General features: G+C 34.9%; 2 protein-coding genes across 2 annotated transcripts; one reads left to right on the plus strand and one right to left on the minus strand.

Moving 5' to 3' along the window:
• Positions 1-1,672: 1,672 nt before the first annotated feature.
• Positions 1,673-7,730, plus strand: LOC105959699 (PHD finger transcription factor). The gene is made up of 11 exons (XM_088813569.1): positions 1,673-1,970; positions 2,562-4,898; positions 4,995-5,127; positions 5,237-5,319; positions 5,420-5,667; positions 5,982-6,068; positions 6,180-6,279; positions 6,428-6,638; positions 6,753-6,894; positions 7,164-7,221; positions 7,319-7,730. Exons 1-11 carry the CDS (start codon positions 1,920-1,922, stop codon positions 7,463-7,465), a joined length of 3,597 nt encoding a protein of 1,198 aa, XP_088669695.1. The 5' UTR covers positions 1,673-1,919; the 3' UTR covers positions 7,466-7,730.
• A 10,743-nt stretch (positions 7,731-18,473) lies between these two features.
• On the minus strand, positions 18,474-19,802 carry LOC105959706 (putative pyridoxal 5'-phosphate synthase subunit PDX1). The gene has a single exon (XM_012983845.2). The coding sequence runs from the start codon at positions 19,627-19,629 to the stop codon at positions 18,697-18,699; it is 933 nt and encodes a 310-aa protein (XP_012839299.1). The 5' UTR covers positions 19,630-19,802; the 3' UTR covers positions 18,474-18,696.

The following is a 19,802-nucleotide window of genomic DNA, read 5'->3' on the forward strand; positions in this document are numbered from 1 at the left end:
TTGAAATTATGCTTTAAGCTTATTGCCTTTTTTTTCCCAATTCTATGAATCTTCTAATGTGTTTAATATTTTTGTAGCTGAATTGGTGGTTTTTCTAGTTGAATTGATGTTTTTTCACTTGAATTTGTGATTTTCGTAGGTGATTTTTGCGGTGTTTCCGAAGTTCAATTGGTGAAATCAATTATAAAGACGTGATTTATAAAGAATTGTGCCGTGTTGAAGAGCAGGACATAAAGAAGGTGAATTGGAGAAGATTGTATTTTTTGTAGTTGTATTTGCTTAGTTTTATTGAAGTTTTACTGGAATCGAGGGTGTTTTTTTTTTCTTGTAGTTTCAATACCTTTGTAGTTGTTTTCGATAACTTTGTAGTTTTCAAATTTTTATAGTTGATTTCGGCAATTTTATAGTTGATTTAGATTTTTTGTAGTTGCTTTCGTTAGTTTTTAGTTGTTATTTTTGGTAAACTTGCTATTGAAAACAAATACTTTTCGTAGTTGTTTTACAGTTTTTTTATAGTTACTTTGGGATAAAATGAACAAAAAAATTAGTTGTCTATAGTAATTTTACTGTTCATTTCAATTTTGGTAAACTTGTTGTTGAACACCACAATTTTGTAGCTGTTTAAAATGCTTTTATAGTTGATTCTGGAAAAATTTGAAATACAAAAAAATGAAAAAAAATTAAATTTTAGTTGATTTTGGAAAAAAATTGCAGTTGATTTCATATTTTTTTGGTTAATTGTTAAAAAAGAAAACCTGATTTTCTTTCAAATCATTAAAATAAATAAACGAACAAAATTAAAAAAGAAAAGAAAAATACACTACAATGATGGGTAATGAGTAGTGAATACATGAAGAGTAAATTTGAAAATAAATGAATGGATGAATCTATTACTAATAAGTGAAAAGTGGCTGAACCCATCGTTACTAAACAAAATGGTGGGGGGTTGTTTCGCTAATAGTCCCGACAAATTATGGCCTCCCCGATGTATAATAAGGACAAATTATGGCCACCCCTAATGTATGTTCAAATTACGAAAACGCCCATTATATTTCAGTAATTACAATCACCCTTCAACTATGTACTACCTTACACGTCTACCTTTACGGCTTAAAATTACCCGTTGAATGAGGGATTTTACATAAGACAATACGTAATTGAGGAGTAATTGTAATTATTAAAACACGATGATTTATTTTTAATAATTTAGGCTTACCGCTTACCTTAGGGCTGACCGTAATTTTGCCCAACGTAAGAAAAGAAGAATATTATTTTGGATAATTAATAAATACATGAGTTGGCACCAACAATACTACACACTAGCAAAAACTTGGGGAGCAAGGAAAGGAGAATGTACAATAATAATCGAAGCAAATTAAATAGTCAAACTCTCATATATTTAAATGGAAAAAAAAAAAAGAGTACTAATCCCTAGAATTGTGTAACAATCTTTTTCCTATTATTATAATATGTCATTATTCTAATTTATTTTCCTTGCACGATCATCTCATTTAATTAATACTTTTTAACTTACCAAATTTATTTGATATGTACGTGCGCATAAATACACACATAACACACATATATTATTAATATAAAAAAATAAAAAATCAGACACGTGCTTAGATACAATATATAATTTTAACATTATTAAATCGTTTCCTACCTTAAATCCAATAGATATACTTGGTAAATAAACTTATTTTTTTCTTTGTTTTTATTTAATAAATTACTTTAGAGAGAGAGAGAGAGAGGAGAGAGAGAGAGAGAGAGATTAAGCAGATCTGTTAAAGGAAATTAATAAAGGGAATTAATTATTAAAAGAGGGGTTTCAGCAAATAATAAAAAAGAATCACAAAACCCCAATGCACCATCACAACTCCGACTCAAAAACCCCAAAGGAAATAACTTGATCTCCAATGGCGGCCGTAACAACACGTCGAAAGCTGCTTCCTGATGATAAAGTTGAGGTATTTTTTTTTTTATTTTTCACACGTCCTTCTCTCTCTCTACGGATTCTGTATAAAATCATCTCCTGTGCCAATTTTTGTTGGGCTCTATTTTTTAATTTTTTTTTTATTTTTTTTTTAAATTAGTAAAAAGGTTTTGATCTTGGGGTTTTTTTTTTCCTTTTTCTTCTCTCTGTGTGAGTTTTTTTCATCTACATTGAATTGTTTATGTGCTGTAACGTCAATTTTCCGATTTTTGTTTCTTAATTTTACTTGCATTACTCTCTCTCTCTCTGGGTTAAAAGGTTGTATTTCTTGTATTTGCATGTCGATTTTTCTCTGATTTTTCATGCACCGGGCAATTGGGATTTTCTTTATTCGGTTTATGCCGACATGCAAAAATTTAATTCCGGGTGTGAATCTGTGTATGGATTACATCAATTGTATTTGTATCTCCTTTTTTTCAGATTCTGTATATATATATAACCTTTACTCCCTTTCTAGTTATGTGAAATATACTATTTTTAAATTCTGTATACACTTATTTGTTTCTATTTACGTCATTTCCGTAAATTCCGGCTTAATTTTATTTTTTTCCGAAATTTGTACTAGGTGAGGAGTCTCGAAGATGGGTTGCTTGGTTCATGGCACGCCGGCACAGTAATCACCTGTCAAGATTCGATTCGTTTAATTCGTTACGATCACTTTCTCAGCGAAGACGGCTCTTACAATCTGACCGAAGAGGTAAAAGTGGGCCCCACAATTGATGGAATTGCCCCCACTGGCCCACCACAGAATCACCGTGGCTTAATAAGGCCTCTGCAGCCTTCCCCTGTTCCTGGTCCATGGTTCCTACACTACGGTCAATGCGTTGACTTATTCTACGAGGAGGCTTGGTGGGAAGGTGTGGTAATCGACCACGAAGATGGATGTGAGCATCGGAGAATATTCTTTCCCGACATGGGCGATGAAATGGAAGGGAGAATTGATAATTTGAGGCTGAGTAAAGATTGGGATGAGTTTACCGGAGAATGGGAAGTTCGTGGGAATTGGGTTTTTCTCGAATTGATTGAGGAAGTCGAACAAGAATGGCCTTTGCCCGTTTCTATTAAGCAGATTTGGTACGAAGTGAGGATGAAGAATGGATTTGAGAAGCTAAGGGAGTGGACTTGTTCTGGTGCTCGTGTTTGGAGAGAGTTGGTTTCGCAGGTTTTGATCGATAATTTAAAGATAACCGTTAAGCAGATCTTTGTCGAATTGAATTCATCTTGGAATTCGGGACAATCTCTGGTGGAATTTAATGAATCGGCTTTCGACTTTGTTATGAAAAATGAGGGACTTTTTAGTAATTCTCTTGCAATGGTGCCCGTTGAAGCTACTGCCCCAACTGAGTTGAATGATCAAAGTCATGTTGAGGTCCAAGAAAAGAACAAACAAACTCGAGCTATTTTATCCCGTAATCTTGATCGAGATTCTAATGATCATGCTGAAGCTCCTGTTTCGAGTTTTGAATTCCCACAAACGAAGAAAAATAGACTAGTGTGGCAGTCAGTTGTACCTAAATTGATTTCCGGTGCGGAGTTTTGTCCAAACTCCATTGATGAATATAACCAGCAGTTTATATTGACGAAAAGACCCTCACCTACAGTAATTATGAGTGTTCGTAAACATCTGTTGCATTTGGGCTGGAAAGTGGAGTTCACAGTCGATAAGGGGGTACTTAGATTTCGTTACCTTTCTCCCAATGGGGAATGTTTTTATTCCATTCGTCAGATTTGTTTGAAGCTTGACCAGTCAAATCACGAGTTGGAAATTCCAGTGACTTATACTAAAGAAATCATTACGCCTCCATTTGCTGAAAAGCCGAAAGCTTCGAGTGAGCTGGCCAAGTTGGACACAGATGATTGGGTCATCGTTGAACCTGAGTATTGCCCTGAAGCGGTGAGTGATTATTATTTATATGGCGTAACTAAGAAAAAATTAGGATCCCAAAATAAGGAGGGGAAAACAAAATCATTGAAAGCGAAGAAGCACTTGTCTGCTACTGGCTGGTCTTTTTATTACAAAGTCAAAGGATCCGGTAGGGAATTGCGGTACCTCTCACCGGCTGGAATGTTATTTTACTCCCTTCTTTCAGTCTGCAAATGGTGTGTACAAAATCCAAATAATTTAACGGATTTCGAGAATCAGTCTCATCTTCCATTGCTTGCTGTGGAATCATCATCCGTAAATTTACCTCCACCAAACGAAAAATTCAAGAATCTACCAAATGAGTCAAAGGGACCAGCTCAATCGACTGAAGGTGAAATTTACAAAACAAGAATTTCGAGGAAGAAGAGAAAGCACGATAAATTACGTTGTAGTGAAGATATTGAAGATTCATCATTGGCCAAGAGTGGAAGGAAAAAAAAGTCCCGTTTATCGAATAAAGTAAGAGAAGATAATACGGACGATGATTCGTCAACCCATGAGAGGCGATCGAGTAAAAGGGTTCGTGACATGATAAATTCTTCCACTCAGCAAACTCCTCGGACAATCTTGTCTTGGTTGATCGACAATAATGTGGTTTTGCCTAGAGCAAAAGTTCATTATCGAGCTCGAAGCGGTCTTCCAATGGCAGAAGGAAGAATATCACGTGAAGGGATTAAATGTTCTTGCTGTGGAGAAATCTTTACGCTTTGTAAATTCGAAGCGCATGCTGGCAGCAAAAACCACAGGCCGTGTGCGAATATTTTTCTTAATGATGGCAGGTCTTTGCTCGAGTGCCAGCTGGAATTGAGACAGCATAAGAGCAACAAATGTTCGAATTCACGATCGAGCAAAAAAACGAAGGGAGGCGAAAGTGGTAATAGAAACGATTACATTTGTTCTGTGTGTCACTTTGGAGGTGAATTAGTTCTGTGCGACCGATGTCCCTCTTCGTTTCATATCCAGTGCCTTGGTTTAAAGGTATTCCTTTTTTTCTTGATTGTTAGTATTAGGTAACTGTTGAGTGGAATCTTGGAAAAATATTCTGTTTGCTGATTGTGTTGTTTTACTCTACAGGAAATCCCATCTGGCGATTGGTTCTGCCCGTCGTGCTGTTGTAAAATTTGTGGGCACAGCGGATTTGGTGAAGAAAACGAACAAGCCAAAGATTCTTCTTCTGCAGTTGTTTGTGGTCAGTGTGAGCATCGATGTAAGTTTCCTATATGTCTTTTTCCCGTGTTTGTTGGACGTCTAATACATGAGCTAAATTTAAATGCAATCTTTATATCATGCTCTAATTTGTTAACTACTTTATGTAGATCATGCGGAGTGCCTCAGAAATAAAGGAGTATTAAATTGTGATCCCGAAGGGTATTGGTTTTGCCAAGATAGTTGTCAACAGGTACCTTAGCTTTATTTCCTTTTACGATTGTGATAATATAATAATATCGAGATGCTTGTTGTGTGTTGTGTTTTAATACGATGATATATTACTTTTGCAGATATTTAGTGGTCTGCATAACATTCTTGGAAAATCATTTCCTCTGGGGGCTGATGACTTGTCATGGACTTTAGTGAAATATAAAAAATCGGAGTCGCATGATCATAATAATACGTCTGATAACGAGGGTTTAGTGGAGAATTACAGCAAGCTTAATGTTGCTCTGAGTGTGATGCATGAATGTTTCGAACCTGTCAAAGAACCCGGCACTGGGAGGGATCTGGTTGAAGATGTTATATTTAATAGATGGTAAGATCTCTCGCGTATATCTGCGTTTTTATTAAAGTATTTTTGTATGGTTGATTACTATTTAAGAGTTGGAGCTTATTACATCTTCCCTTTTTAATGCGTACTAGCGTTTTTTGTTCTTGTAGTTTAGTCCTACATTTGATCGGGTTTTTTGTATACATTGGAGAATATGCAGGGGACGCTTGGTTTTATTTTGAGAATAAAAATTAAAAACGAAAAATGAAAACTGAAACGAAATAGCAATTTCGTCTTTCTATTGCTCTCAATCAAACACAGGAAAGGCGTACTAATTATAATATGAATTTCTTTTTCAGGTCAGAGCTAAACCGGTTGAACTTCCAAGGGTTTTATACAGTACTATTGGAGAAGAACGAAGAACTGATATCAGCTGCAACAGTGAGGTATCTTATTATGCTTTAACATTCTCAAATTTGCACGTGTTTGATTATATTATATTAGATTATATTATTTTCTTTCAGAGTAACTAGAAAATCCCATGTTGTTAATTCCAGGATTTACGGCAAAACAGTAGCAGAAGTCCCTCTTGTTGCTACACGGTTTCAATATCGTCGGCTTGGCATGTGTCGGATTTTGATGAATGAACTTGAGAAGGTGCGGTAAACCTGTTTTTTTTTTCTTTTTTTTTTTCCGAGGGCATTTAGATGTGATTAGTGTTCATACCATCTGATTAATATACGATGAAGACGAAATAACAACTGCTGTTACTGACTAATATGTTTAAATCGATTTTGGTTTACAGAAACTGGCGGAATTGGGAGTAGAGAGGCTTGTTCTGCCAGCTGTGCCGACCGTACTTCACACTTGGACAACTGCATTTGGCTTCTCGGTTGTGAATGAATCTGAGAGATTAAAATTTCTCGACTATACCTTCCTCGATTTCCAGGGCACAGTTCTTTGCCAGAAAAACTTAACCAGCAATCCTTCTTTCTCTCCATCAAGCCCATTCACAGGTACATTAAACGCTCAAAACTAGTAACAAGCGATAATAATCAATCTACTTCTCGATTCTCTATTTTTCAAGAAAAATTATGCAACGTCTCTCAAGAGAATTTCAATTTCGGCAGAAAAACAGGCGAAAAGTTGCGAACTTGTGAAGGAAAATGCCAATATGGAGGTGGATGGAAACAGTGCAGTTTCTGAAGTCGTTCAAATCGGACAAGCAGAGGACATTATCAACATTGTAGATGAATTATCTTCTATTACATGGTAATGCAATATTAAAACGAGAAATATATGTTGCTAGTTTTCATATCGATTTAATGTGCTTGTATGTATGTTGCTCCTTCGTTTCAAATTAACGGTACATTCGGAGAATTTTTTTGGTTCTATATTATTTATTATTTTAGAATTCTAATTGTTCGATGATTACATTTTTCCCGATTTTTCCTTCTTGGCTCCTAAATTCTCTAGAATATTAGTCCTTACATATAAAAAAGAGTAATTAGTCAGCTAATCATTGCGGTTTTATTTTTCAGCACTGCAACAGTTGCGGAAAATGAAAACGGCAACTGCTCATCTCAATCGGCTATTGAGGTACTTGATATCGGCCGAACAATTTGAATTAGATATATCGATCTTATAAAATTCAAGCACATTTTTCGGAAATTTTTATTGTGAATTATGTGTACAGGTTGATGGATATACACCGTCCAATTGCTTACCTGGCCGGACCGATATTTCGCTTCAACACCCAGTAGTAATTAGCAATGTCGGACAAGAAAACAATGGTAGGGCGGTTCTCAAATGCTACAAGCGAAGGAGAGTATCAGCTTGTTGAGGGTAATTTGGTAATTTATTCAGGCGATAGGGATCATAGCTCCGTTTCTAATATGAGGTCTTTTGTCATCCAGAAACTCCAAGCTATATTCCATGTAAATTACGTAATTTTGGGAATCAGCTGAGTGATACTCGAAAGCTTATGTTAGTTTTATGCACAGATGACTGGCTAATGTACACACTGATCCTGCTGATTTTCAATGTCGAGCAGGATTTGTTTTTTAATTTAATGTATAGAAAAACGGCGTGTTCTAAGTTTCTTCGTATCTCTCGGTATAATCACTGTCCTATTTATTGGCAGAGCTTGCGTTTTAAGAGTGTCGGCTAATCTCCTTTTTGTCTTTTTGCTTCTTTTAATCCAAATTTGAAATCAGATTATTGCAGGTTAAGTTTTATTAAATGGACTCAAAATCAACGGAAGAAATGAATGATGGCTAGAAATAGTTAACTATGCTTAATGTGTATAGATCGATCATAACTCGAATTAGGCTCGATGGAAGCTCAATTTGATTTCTATTCAACCCGAGTGCCTAAAAATAAAATCTCACGTTCGTTGATAGTTCCCTAGCCGAGCTCAAGCAACTCCTTGTTCGACTCGTGAACACAAGTACATTATTTACATTTTTTATTTCCATTCTTGATTTTTCTTAAACTTCTCTTTGTTTCACCTTTCTTGATTTCTTTCAAGTGGGAAATCTCAATCAATAGTGGAATCAAATATCTTCCTAGTCACTTAGACATGGAGTACTTCTTCCTCTTGTTCGCTTTTCTTTTTATCATAGGCGACTTCTGATTGAAGTTCGGGAGATTACCGTATAACTCAACAATTTATTATTCAAAATTGAAGTAACATAGCGTAGTGTATGGGTGTAGATTATGTTTGAAATTCAAGCTCTTCAATATGGAAGTATGGTTAGTTTTTTCATACTTGATGTCTAGTTATTATGTCTTGGGATTTTAAGATTTTTGTGCCTATATTTTTGCAGACCCTCATGGGAGTATAATTCGTACACCCGAGGAGCATGTGCTACATGCAATCGTATTTTCTGTGAAAGTGGTAAATATAATTTTGTGGGTGCGATCGAGTGCATGTTATGGACTTAATTCCATTACTTCAAGTATTGATTCTTGTTTGTTCTATTTTACACTCTTGTTTGTTCTATTTTACACTCTAACTATTTTTATTACATCAAGTTCAAAAGTAAAACCAATGCTTGAAGAAGAAATTTAGTGACAGGTTTGTTGCTATTTGCTTTAGTGACAATAAACACGTCATCTGAACTTCAGTTGAGATGATTCAAGTTGTATTAGAAAACCAACTCATATTCTCATGTGTTTGGTTTTATGAGATTTGAATAGTAATATGGTCAAGCCGAGGCGTGAAGTTGAATCTTCTATGCATGAAGCTACTAAAATTTGTGCAAACATGGGCGTTGACGCGGAAAGACCAATACGGAATTATAATGCGGGCCGACATGCAAAATCTCTTGGCACAATAAGTGAGTACATATTGTTATTTGCAGGGTCTATAGTCGATTTTCACATGAGAAGAAATATGAGAGCTTTAAGAGCCGTAAAATACGCAAGAAAATAAAATTCAAATGATTTTCAATCTCTAAGGATTTGATTGGACGAAAATCTTTGCATATCATCCATACTTAACATGATCATCTTTGATTGAATCAGTTGTTGGATTAACAAAAGAATAAGATTCTACCTGATTCCTACTTTCCAAAGTTTCAACTATTTTATAGTGGAGTGTTCATTCATATGCTCATCACCAAGTCAAGCAAAGAAAAGCACCCATTGAGTTTTTCATTCTCTTGCTATATTCGAAAATCTCTTCTTGGTCTTTCCCTTGTGTTATATTGTTGGAATTTTAAGAAGAGAGTTGTAATCTCTTTAGAGAACATTCTCCGTGTGCTGTGAAGTTTCTGAAGCTAAAGAGTGAGTTTCTTGTAAGTGCTTGAATCGAAAATTTTTGTAAGCACGTGTTGTTGAGTGCTGAAGAGTGAGTCTCTTGTAAGAATGTTGTTGGTGCAAAAGACGTTAATGTCCTTTAACTACTTTGTACTGTGCGGAGGATGCGAGGATTTCAAAGACGTTAATGTCTTATCAGTCAACTACCACCTGCTCCGCATGTAGGGAGCTTGGGATTGGCCTGTCTTGTCTAGGGCTTGAGTGTTTTGTACTTAACGGGCCTTTAAGGCAATTGGTTCGTATCGATGTGGATGAAGAGTGTGAAGAATCTGAAACCTAGGCGATGATGCCAACATCCCTATCTTTGTGAATCTCGCTTCTTGCCCGATGGAAATTGGGCAAAAGTTTCCCACACGGTAGATTTCGCTCGAGCAGTAAAATCTGCGCACATGCGTCAACGTCCAGCTCAATCCCAATGTTATCCTTTTTCCCGTCGGAATCTGGACAACTAAAACGTGAAAGTTGTAGCCCTTTAAGTTGGATTTCGATGCCGATTGATTCAAGTTCATTGGACATCACATGAGTGAGTTATGATCAAAATCAGGCACACTGCCAACGGTGTAGTAGGATTCCTTATTCCGAACTTGATTTTCCTTCCAAATTTGTAATTTTTACTCAACATACAACCTTTTATCTCCGTTAATCTACTAAATAAATAAGAATACCAAAAGAACATGAAATCAATAAAATAGCAAAGAAACAAACACATGTAAAATTCTAAAAGTAATGAAATCTGGTGCAAAACATGCACCCAACAAATGTATTTCGAAAAAAAATCCATTTTTTTTTTAGAATCAAGCAACATTTCCGACTCTTACGAAAAAAATTTAAATTGGAAAAAAAGAAAAAAAACAAGGCACAATTGGAACAATTTTCGGAAATTTAATTGGAAATATCCAAAATTTTATTGGAACACTTGGAAATGAAAAAAAGTGACAAATATATATATATATATATATATATATATATATATATATATATATCCTATTAATAAAAGTAAGGTTGCTCCTGCTAAACCCTAGGAAATTATTCCCGCTCATTTGATAGTTATAAATTATAATTATCATTTATTTAATTAATTAATTTTAGGTTCACAAAACATTGCAAAAATAGGTTTATATTGCGAATTTTTAATTAAAATAACACACACACACACACACACACACACACACATATATATATATATATATATATATATATATATATATATATATATATATATATATATATATATATATATATATATATATATGTAATTTTATCATATTTCAAGCATGACAAAAAAAATTAAATTATTCTAATTATATATTGCACTTAATGGGATTCATGGCACCGTCTCATATTATTTTTTAGAGACATTGATATAAAAAAATCAAAGATCGATAAGTAAATATTCATAAATTTTATTTAAAATAGTACAAGTTTTAATCATTTTATTTTATATTTTTATAATAAATATGATATATATCTATAATTTATATAAAATTATGGAGAATAAACAAAAAAATTTAAGGGTTAAGACATATATTTACGAAATGGAGAGCAAAAGTAATATTTAAAAAATATAATGTCAAAATAGTTAAAAAAAAAAAAAAAAAAAATTCTTGGAGGGTCAACTGCCCCCCTGCCCCTTAGTGGCACCGCCAGTGTATATATAAATTATAATTCCTATTCCAATCCAAACAAATTCAGAAAAATTAAAAATTCCGGAATGAAGATACTTGTTCTAATGTTGGAAAAGTTCGAATCAAAATCGACGGAGTTCACAAATTTCGTTCCGGCTTGCACCGTTACAAAATCACTCTATCAAAAAAAAAAAAAGTGATTATGAATTTAAAATATACGTCCTAAATCTAACTTCTTTCATCGAAATGGAGACTAGATTTTAGTACTTGATAAAAGAGAATACTCTTAGGGTCCATTTGGATGGAAGGATTTGGGGAAGGGATTTCAAATCCATAATAACAAATCCCTTGGACTTGTTTGGATTGAGGGATTTGAGGATGGATTTCAAATCCACACCCCTTCTTTTTAGTTATGTTTTGAGCAATTGAGGTGGATTTCAAATGACTCCAAAATTGGAGTCATTTCAAATCCCTTCCCCAAATCAAATCCCTCCCCAAATCCTTCCATCCAAACGCACTCTTAGGTTACGTTTACTATAAATATCTTCAAAAAGCCGTTGACCATCGATCACTCAGGTGGTGTTCACAAAAACTTATTTAAAAACATAACTTATGGATTGTGAATTAAGTTAGTTTTAAGTGCTTATTTATAAAAGTTGAGGGTGTTTGCAAATTTACGGGCAAAAAAAATTCTTAAATAGAAAAATAAAAAAATAAAAAGCTTCTAAAAAAATTAAAATTAAAGCACAAAAAGGAAAAAGGATTTTGTTTTTCAGGCGTAGAGAATACACACGCAGACATATATGAGCACCATTCAAACTCAAAACCCAAAACAAATGCCTTTTTATCCACAATCAACTTCAGCCGCAGAAAATCAATTTAATTATATTTTTCCCAAATTAATTAGTAACCTTTTTATTTTTCGGATGGGAGTTCAGAATGTGACTTCTGCTAACTCTAGTACCAAAAAGCATACCATAAAAGAACAAAATGAAAAAGAAGAGAACTTTTTTTTTTTTGAAAGCCTATGGGCTAGTGGAAAGAGGAAAGAGCCAATATATATATAATAAAATAAATAAATAATAATAATAATTTATAATAACAACAACACTAGGGGTGGAAATCGGACTGAATGGATCGAAAATGACTTTTTCGGAAATTTTTCAAAATGTTTCGGAAGTAAAGAATGGTTTCCAATTTTCGTTCCAAAAGAATCGTGCGAAAATTCATTCCGATTACGGAATGCTTCAGAATCGGCTGAATTTCGGAAATTTCCGAAATTACATTAATTTATAATCTCTTGTTCCAGATTCATAATGGAAATTTTCACAATGTTTTTCTATTTTTTTCTCTTAAATTTTGCAAGAAAATGCAAGAAAATTCAAAAGAAAGTTCGACAAAACGGCATAAATAAAAACACATGTAGGAACAATAAATGCAACATCAAGTTTATGATACCAATTAATTTTTTATAAGGTTTTAATTTACTAGAAAAAGTTTCATATAAAAATTAACATAAATTATATTATGGAATTACAAAATATATCATATATATTTCGAAAAACCATAGAAATATTTAGAACTAAAATCGGATCGGAAATCAGAATTTCCGGTGATTTTATATAACCATTACAATTCCGTTTCAAATAAATTCGGAAGAATCGAAAATCGAAATGAAAAATACGGTTTCAAACTCAGATATTTTCGGATCGAAGTTGGCGGAATTCGAAAATTCCATTATAATTTACACCCCTAGACAACCTAATAACAATAACAGTAAGCAAGAGCTAGGCATATTTTTGTTTTTGTTTTTTTAAAGAGGAAATCATGCAGTAGTTTGCAAACTATATGAGATATGTAAACTATATTATAAGCTATGTGTGACAAACTCAACTAGTGTTGACGATAGCGGTTTCCACATTAATTAGAGTTCGCTATACTTATCCGAGACGTGTCCGAGAGGAACTATATGAAAAATAAAATTTTAAAGGAAAAAAAGAAAAAGAAAAAAAAAATAGCTATCGGAGTTCTCAACTCTCACCTTGTGACCTAAAAATGGCAAATTATATCAAATATTGAACCCATGTGAATTGGGGTGAAATGAGTGACACAGAAAAGAATAAGTGTTGGCCCTTAGACCATGTGATTTCAAATTAGGGTTTCGCCATATTGCGACACCAATTATTTTGATAACGTAAAATACAATTCATTTGGTACTTAACACCTAAGATTTTTAGAGAGCATCTCCTAAATTTAAAAAAATAATCTTAAAAAATTCTAGGTGTTAAGACCAGATGTAAATCTTAAAATTTATCTATATCCTATTCGGCAAGATTGAGATTTTCTACTGCAAAGTCTTCTCTGCAATGCTCGAAACTCAAAAAAAAAAATTCTTAGGTTTAATTTAGTATTGGTTTTTAAAATTAAAATTAAAACTATTAATGTATTAAAAAAAACACTTATTCGTTTCTGGTTTAATACTAGTAGGGTTTATTCAGATTTATTTCAGCAGAGAGAGAAAAAAGAAGTGGATAGGTCTTTTTGTGAACATTCATTAGTTAAATATTTTAACGAACATATTTTAAATTGACATTTTTCCTTTTTGTTAAACAATGAATATATATTGTATACAAACTAGAATTTTTTGTAGATCACGAGTATGGTTCATTTATTTTAGGTTAGAGGAATCACATGACTTCAATTGATTAAAGTTTGAGAAATTTATTGTTAAAACAAATTAAGTAATTAATTAGTGTTTTTACCTAGACATGGCCACGGGTCGGGTCTGACCCGGACCCGGCCCGGACCCGACCCATTGACTGCCCCGCCCCGCCCCGGCCCCGACCCGTTGACCATGGACCCGGACCCGGACCCGGCCAAGTATGGGTCGGTTTCGGGTCACGACTTCTTGGACCCGAGACCCGCCGGGTCTACCCGGCGGGTGGACCCGAAGACCCGGACCCGAGGGCCCGGCCCGAGGACCCGTTGGGTCCACCCGGATTTCTGATGAAATAATCACCAAAAAGGAGCTTCTGGGTTTCGAACCCGGGTAACCCGAGTGGATTAGTGAGCACTAACCACTCGGGCAAAGTAACTTATTGCAATATTAATCTTAACTATAAATATATAATTATAAATAATACTATAAAATAATTATACCAATTGAATAACTAATGTTAATAAATTATTAATTGTCTGGTTCGTTATCTTTAATATTAAAAATCTCACCTAATAACAAATACATATATATTTAAAAATCTCCCCTAATAACAAATGCATATATAAATAATTACGATTTAATTTAAAAGAAAGATTGAATTTTGAAAATTTTTTTAGTTTTGAAATTATGAAACATTTCTCATATTAATTATTATTAAATAATTTTAATTAAATAATTAACAAATGCAATATAAGAAACTTTTAAAAAAATATATAGAATCACGGTTCAATACATCAAAACATCTATTATTAATTACTATATCAATATAATCTCCACTATTGAAAAATATAAAGTATTGAATCAATTCAATATATAAACAAATGCGTTGACTTATTACAAATTAACTTATGTTATTAAAATCGATAGTGTGAAAAAATCGATTGAAAAATAAAATAATATGTTTATTTAAAAAAATAGATTATAACTCATTTCAATTAATTTAAATCGATTTACCTCAATTATTGACAAGAACTTATTAATATTATTGAGGATTTTATTATAAGATAATTATTTAAAAATATAAATGATGTTTGTTTTAACAAAAATAGATTATATCTCATTCAATTAATATTCTTACTTTAAAAATAACATTATATATGACTAGTATAATCAAAATATTATAATGTGATTTCTCTTTAAATAATTGGTTTAGTTTGTAAAAATCGTAAGAATTAAATCGTAGATCATATGATTTAATCTTTTTTTTTTTACATTTACATTTTATTCAAATATTAGAATCGAATCGAATCGTAAGATTTAAATGGATTAATCTAAAGTCCTTTTAATTTTGATATTATATTTGTTAATAATGTAATTAAAATTATTTAATAATTATGAATATGATAATTAACAATCCATTTAACATTATTTATTAAATCATTTTATACTGTGTTTATATGGTATATTTATATTTCTTGCAAGTAATTTGCCAAATATTTATCTTGTCACAGTGGTTCGGATTCCTTTTCAAGTGCGTTACAACCTAGGTTCGAACCCCATTTGAAGCATATTTTGGAAAAAGTTTCAAAATCCGGTTCGGACCCGGCCCGACCCGGAACCGACCCGGACCCGGGTGGACCCGAGTGGACCCGCCCCGGACCCGGACCCGCCTCCTCGCGGGTCGGTTTCGGGTCCTCCAAAACTCGGACCCGGACCCGACCCGACCCGGGGCCGTGTCTATTTTTACCTGAAAGTCGAATCTTCAGAGAAACATATAACTCTAATAAAATAGTGTAGAAGAAGATGGAATAAGAGTAGAGTTATGGTGAAATCTATTATCGGTTTGAAGATAATTTAATTTTTTTAATTTTTTAATAAAAAGTTAAAGAAAAGTAAATGACGAGTTGACACTTTAGAGATCCTCAAGATGACACTCCAATTCCAGAGTGTCATCTTAAGAATCTCTAAAATCATAAGTGCCACCCCATTGGCACATCATTTGGAGATTTTTCGTTAAATTTGCATAGGAGATGATTTTTTAATAAAAAATTCAAAATATCCTGTGTGACATTCTAAGTATTAGAGATTGAGTTTAGCATTGGAGATGCTCTTAAGCCTGTTTTGATAGACTTGATTAGCCTTATATTATTCATACTATACAAGTTTAAAATTCAATTTGATAATGGGGTTGGCTATTTGGACTCCACTTTTTTTCCTCACTATACTTCACCAATTTTCTTCTTTTAGTTAAAAGGCTAATTTGCTCTTTTACCTTTAGAAAAATAAAATAAAAATAATACATTTTGAATACTCCTAAACCCACTGCATCAACACTACAACATACCTTACAAAATGTTTTTTGAGTTTGAGAGAGAATTTTTTTTTCTTAATTTTTTTTTTTTTGCTTCAATAAACCCTACAAATTTAAGAAATATACCAAATAATGCAATGTGGAATTAAGAGACAATGATTTTGAGGATTCTTCTCAAGATAATGCAAGAGAGACGAATATTTTAGGAGTCAATGTCCCCTTTTTGTTCTTGTTTATGAGTTTGAACTTCGAGTTTAAAAAAAACACCATTGTTTTCACGCAGTGTGATTTTTTGCAATTACATACCAAAACTTGTGAAACTTTTCGGTACCGAAACGTTACCAAAATTTATGCACCGATAATTTGCTAAATTTTCTGTACTGAAACTTTTTCAAAATTTTTGTACCGAGATTTAGGGACATTTTATGTGTCGAAATCTTGACCGTGTACGTTTTTTGATTGTTTACCGTGGGCTTTCAATGGCGAGAAGGTAAATGACAAATACGGCAAGTTAATGACCTTTCGAGGGCGAAAATACTTCGGGGAGAAGGTGTACTGCTATTTTCTCCCATCCATTTTTCTTTCTTTTGCGGGACAAAATTTTGGCGGGGAAAGAGGGTATGGGTGGGACATAATTTGGGGAGTTGGAGTGTGGAGAAGATTTGTGTTTATTTTTTTATTTTTACGAGGTGTTTTGAAAAATTGAGTAAAGTAAAAAAGACAATATATATATTAATTTTTTTTGAACTAACAATATATATATTTAATTTGATGGTGTAAAAAGAGTGGTGGGTTGTAACCAATGTTGTTAGAACCGGATTGAACCGGCCGGTCGGACCGGTTCGACCTTGACCCGGCAATAAATTAAGTGATCCGATCTGACATCTAAAACCGGAAAAATAAAAAACTGGGGTCAAATGATCAAAATCCGGTTCGACCGGGTAAAACCCGAGAATCGACGAGTTAGTCAAGAAACCCGGCTTTCGGTCAAAACGTCTCGATTCACCGCTGAGTTGGTTATTTGTGGCTAGATTTGAGCAAACCTTCACAAACTTAGTAGTGAGTGGTCGGATCTAGTCATGAGTGGTCGAAGGATTGTCGGATATGATCATGGGTGATCGAATAGGGGTGGTCGATTGCCGGATTTGAAGAATAAAAAATGAAAAAAATATAGAGTATAAGCAATAAAATATAGTAAAAAAATATAGTAAAAAGTGAGGTGAAGTAGATAAAAGTGAGAATGTTAAGTGAGAGTTTAAAAATATACATAAAATAATATTTTTAAGACATTAATAAAATAATGGCATATTAAAAAAATCAAAGACCCGATTGAACCGGTTCGACCCTATAATGGTCGTCCGGTTCTATAGCCAGTCCGGTTCTAAAAACATTGGGTGTAACGAAGAAAAATGTGAAGTCCAAATAGCCACTCTCTTTGATAATATATGATAGGCTTCGATAATTTACAGTCGACCCACAAAATTAATTATATTGATTAGCGGATCAATCCAAAATAAATTGATGTGATATTCACCAAAAGCAATAGTTTTTGAATCTTTTTGGGTGTAATTTTTAGTTAGGACTTAATTGATATTTGTTCTTATAAAGAAGCAAAAACCAATTTGAAAACCAAACCATTATTGGGTATGCGCCATGTATAATTTAGGTGTTATGGGAGATGAAATAAAGTCTCTTTTGGGTGCTTGTTTGATGAAAAGCCACCTTACCCAAAACGTGTCTTTTTGTTAAATGTGTTGTGGTACCTCATGAGTGACACATTTTAAGGTTGTTTTAATGTCCGTACATGTTTGCTTGGGATGAACATCTACTAGCGCGCCATTTCTATACTACATCCAGTAAAGTTGCACCACGTGAATTTTTAACATTAATCTATACACCAGTATGAGCGTGTGTATGTTCGCGTGCTTATGAATAGTAAACATCTACTTTGATTTTTCATTTCATCCGGTGCAGCATAGTATAAAACCCTATTAGCGAAACTTACTTACGGCAATAATGCAGTGTTCTCGAATATATAATAAAAGTTTACTAGGACCATACAAATTTTTACATAATCTCTACATAAAATACTATATTTTTAAGAATGATTGGGGGCACAACTTGTTTAGAAAAACACAACCACAAATACATATCAAGAAAATCCACATGACGAATATCATCCAAACAAATGCAATTTTAGCATATCAAGAGATAATCATCACATCACAATTCCATCCAAAATCCAAATTAGTAATTATTATTATAATAATAACAATATAATAATAATAAAAATAAAATAATAATAATAATAATAATAATAAGCAACATCACAATTCACACCTACTGCCAATTGCCATGCAGATGCCACCACCCCTACTCATAATAATGAGAGAGAGAGAGATTCAAAATTCCAATGCAAAAATAAGGAAAAGTCTTTTTCAAGTAAATAAGATTGATTTCAAGTTCAACATAGGGCCTATCAAAAAAAAAAAAAGTTCAACATAGGGATTGATGAAATATGTATCTAAAATTATGACCCAATTTATAATAATAAAAATTTAAAAGAAACAAACAACACAATATCAACCCCAAAACCCAAACCCGAAATATAACCTAAACGGATCCAAATACCCGACCCGTTTTCGTTTCCCCGACTTTCACTCTGACCTATTCGCATACCTCTCCACCTTCGCATCGTTCAGATTGATTCCAACCATGGCTTCCCCGAGGCCGCAGCTCACGTCAACCAGCACCTGCGGGTCACTGTAGTGGGTCACAGCCTGGACTATGGCCCGGGCCCGTCGGGCCGGGTCGCCGCTCTTGAAAACACCCGACCCGACGAACACGCCGTCGCAGCCCAGCTGCATCATCAGCGCCGCGTCGGCCGGCGTCGCCACCCCTCCGGCGGCGAAGTGGACCACCGGGAGCCTCCCGAGCTGCTTCGTCTGCATCACCAGATCGTACGGCGCCTGGATCTTCTTCGCGAAGGTGAACACCTCGTCGTCGTCCATGTTCCGGAGGACCCGGATGTCGCCCATCACCGACCTGACGTGGCGCACCGCCTCGATGATGTTCCCGGTGCCGGCCTCCCCCTTGGTCCGGATCATGGCGGCGCCCTCCCGGATGCGGCGGAGCGCCTCCCCGAGGTTGCGGCAGCCGCAGACGAAGGGGATGCGGAAGTTGTGCTTGTTGATGTGGTTCTCGTCGTCGGCGAGGGTCAGCACCTCCGACTCGTCGACGTAGTCGATTCCGATGGCCTCCAGGATTTGGGCCTCCACGAAGTGGCCGATTCGGGCCTTCGCCATCACCGGTATGGTCACCGCCTGCTTGATTTCCTTGATGAGCTGCGGGTCGGACATGCGGGCCACCCCGCCCTGCGCGCGGATGTCGGCAGGGACGCGCTCCAGGGCCATGACGGCGCACGCGCCGGCCTCCTCGGCGATTCGGGCCTGCTCGGCGTTGACGACGTCCATGATTACGCCGCCGCGGAGCATCTGGGCTAGGCCGACCTTGACGGAGAAGGGGGATTGCTTCGTGGTCTCGGTGATTGCGCCGTTGCCGTACACGGTGACGACTCCACTTCCGGCCATTATTTTTTGTGATTAACTGATTGATGATTTCTGGAGAGTGGGTTAGAGAGAGAAAATGGGAAATTGTAGAGAGAGAGAGAGAGAGAGAGAGAGAGAGGAAGGGATAGGGGAAGAATGGGTGGGAGTGAAGGGTTAAGTAAGGGGCGAGTGAGGAGGTGGAGATTGTGACTCAA

The sequence above is a fragment of the Erythranthe guttata genome, chromosome 14 (assembly GCF_056151865.1).
Source record: "Erythranthe guttata isolate IM_541 chromosome 14, IM_541, whole genome shotgun sequence".
Classification (NCBI taxonomy): Eukaryota; Viridiplantae; Streptophyta; class Magnoliopsida; order Lamiales; family Phrymaceae; genus Erythranthe; species Erythranthe guttata.

Coding starts and splice junctions, on each gene's coding strand:
- LOC105959706 (XM_012983845.2), bottom strand. CDS start 19,629: ATGGCCGGAAGTGGAGTCGTCACCGTGTACGGCAACGGCGCAATCACC.
- LOC105959699 (XM_088813569.1), top strand. CDS start 1,920: ATGGCGGCCGTAACAACACGTCGAAAGCTGCTTCCTGATGATAAAGTT. Junction 4,899..4,994: donor TCCAGTGCCTTGGTTTAAAG/GTATTCCTTTTT, acceptor TTTACTCTACAG/GAAATCCCATCTGGCGATTG. Junction 6,280..6,427: donor TGATGAATGAACTTGAGAAG/GTGCGGTAAACC, acceptor TTTGGTTTACAG/AAACTGGCGGAATTGGGAGT.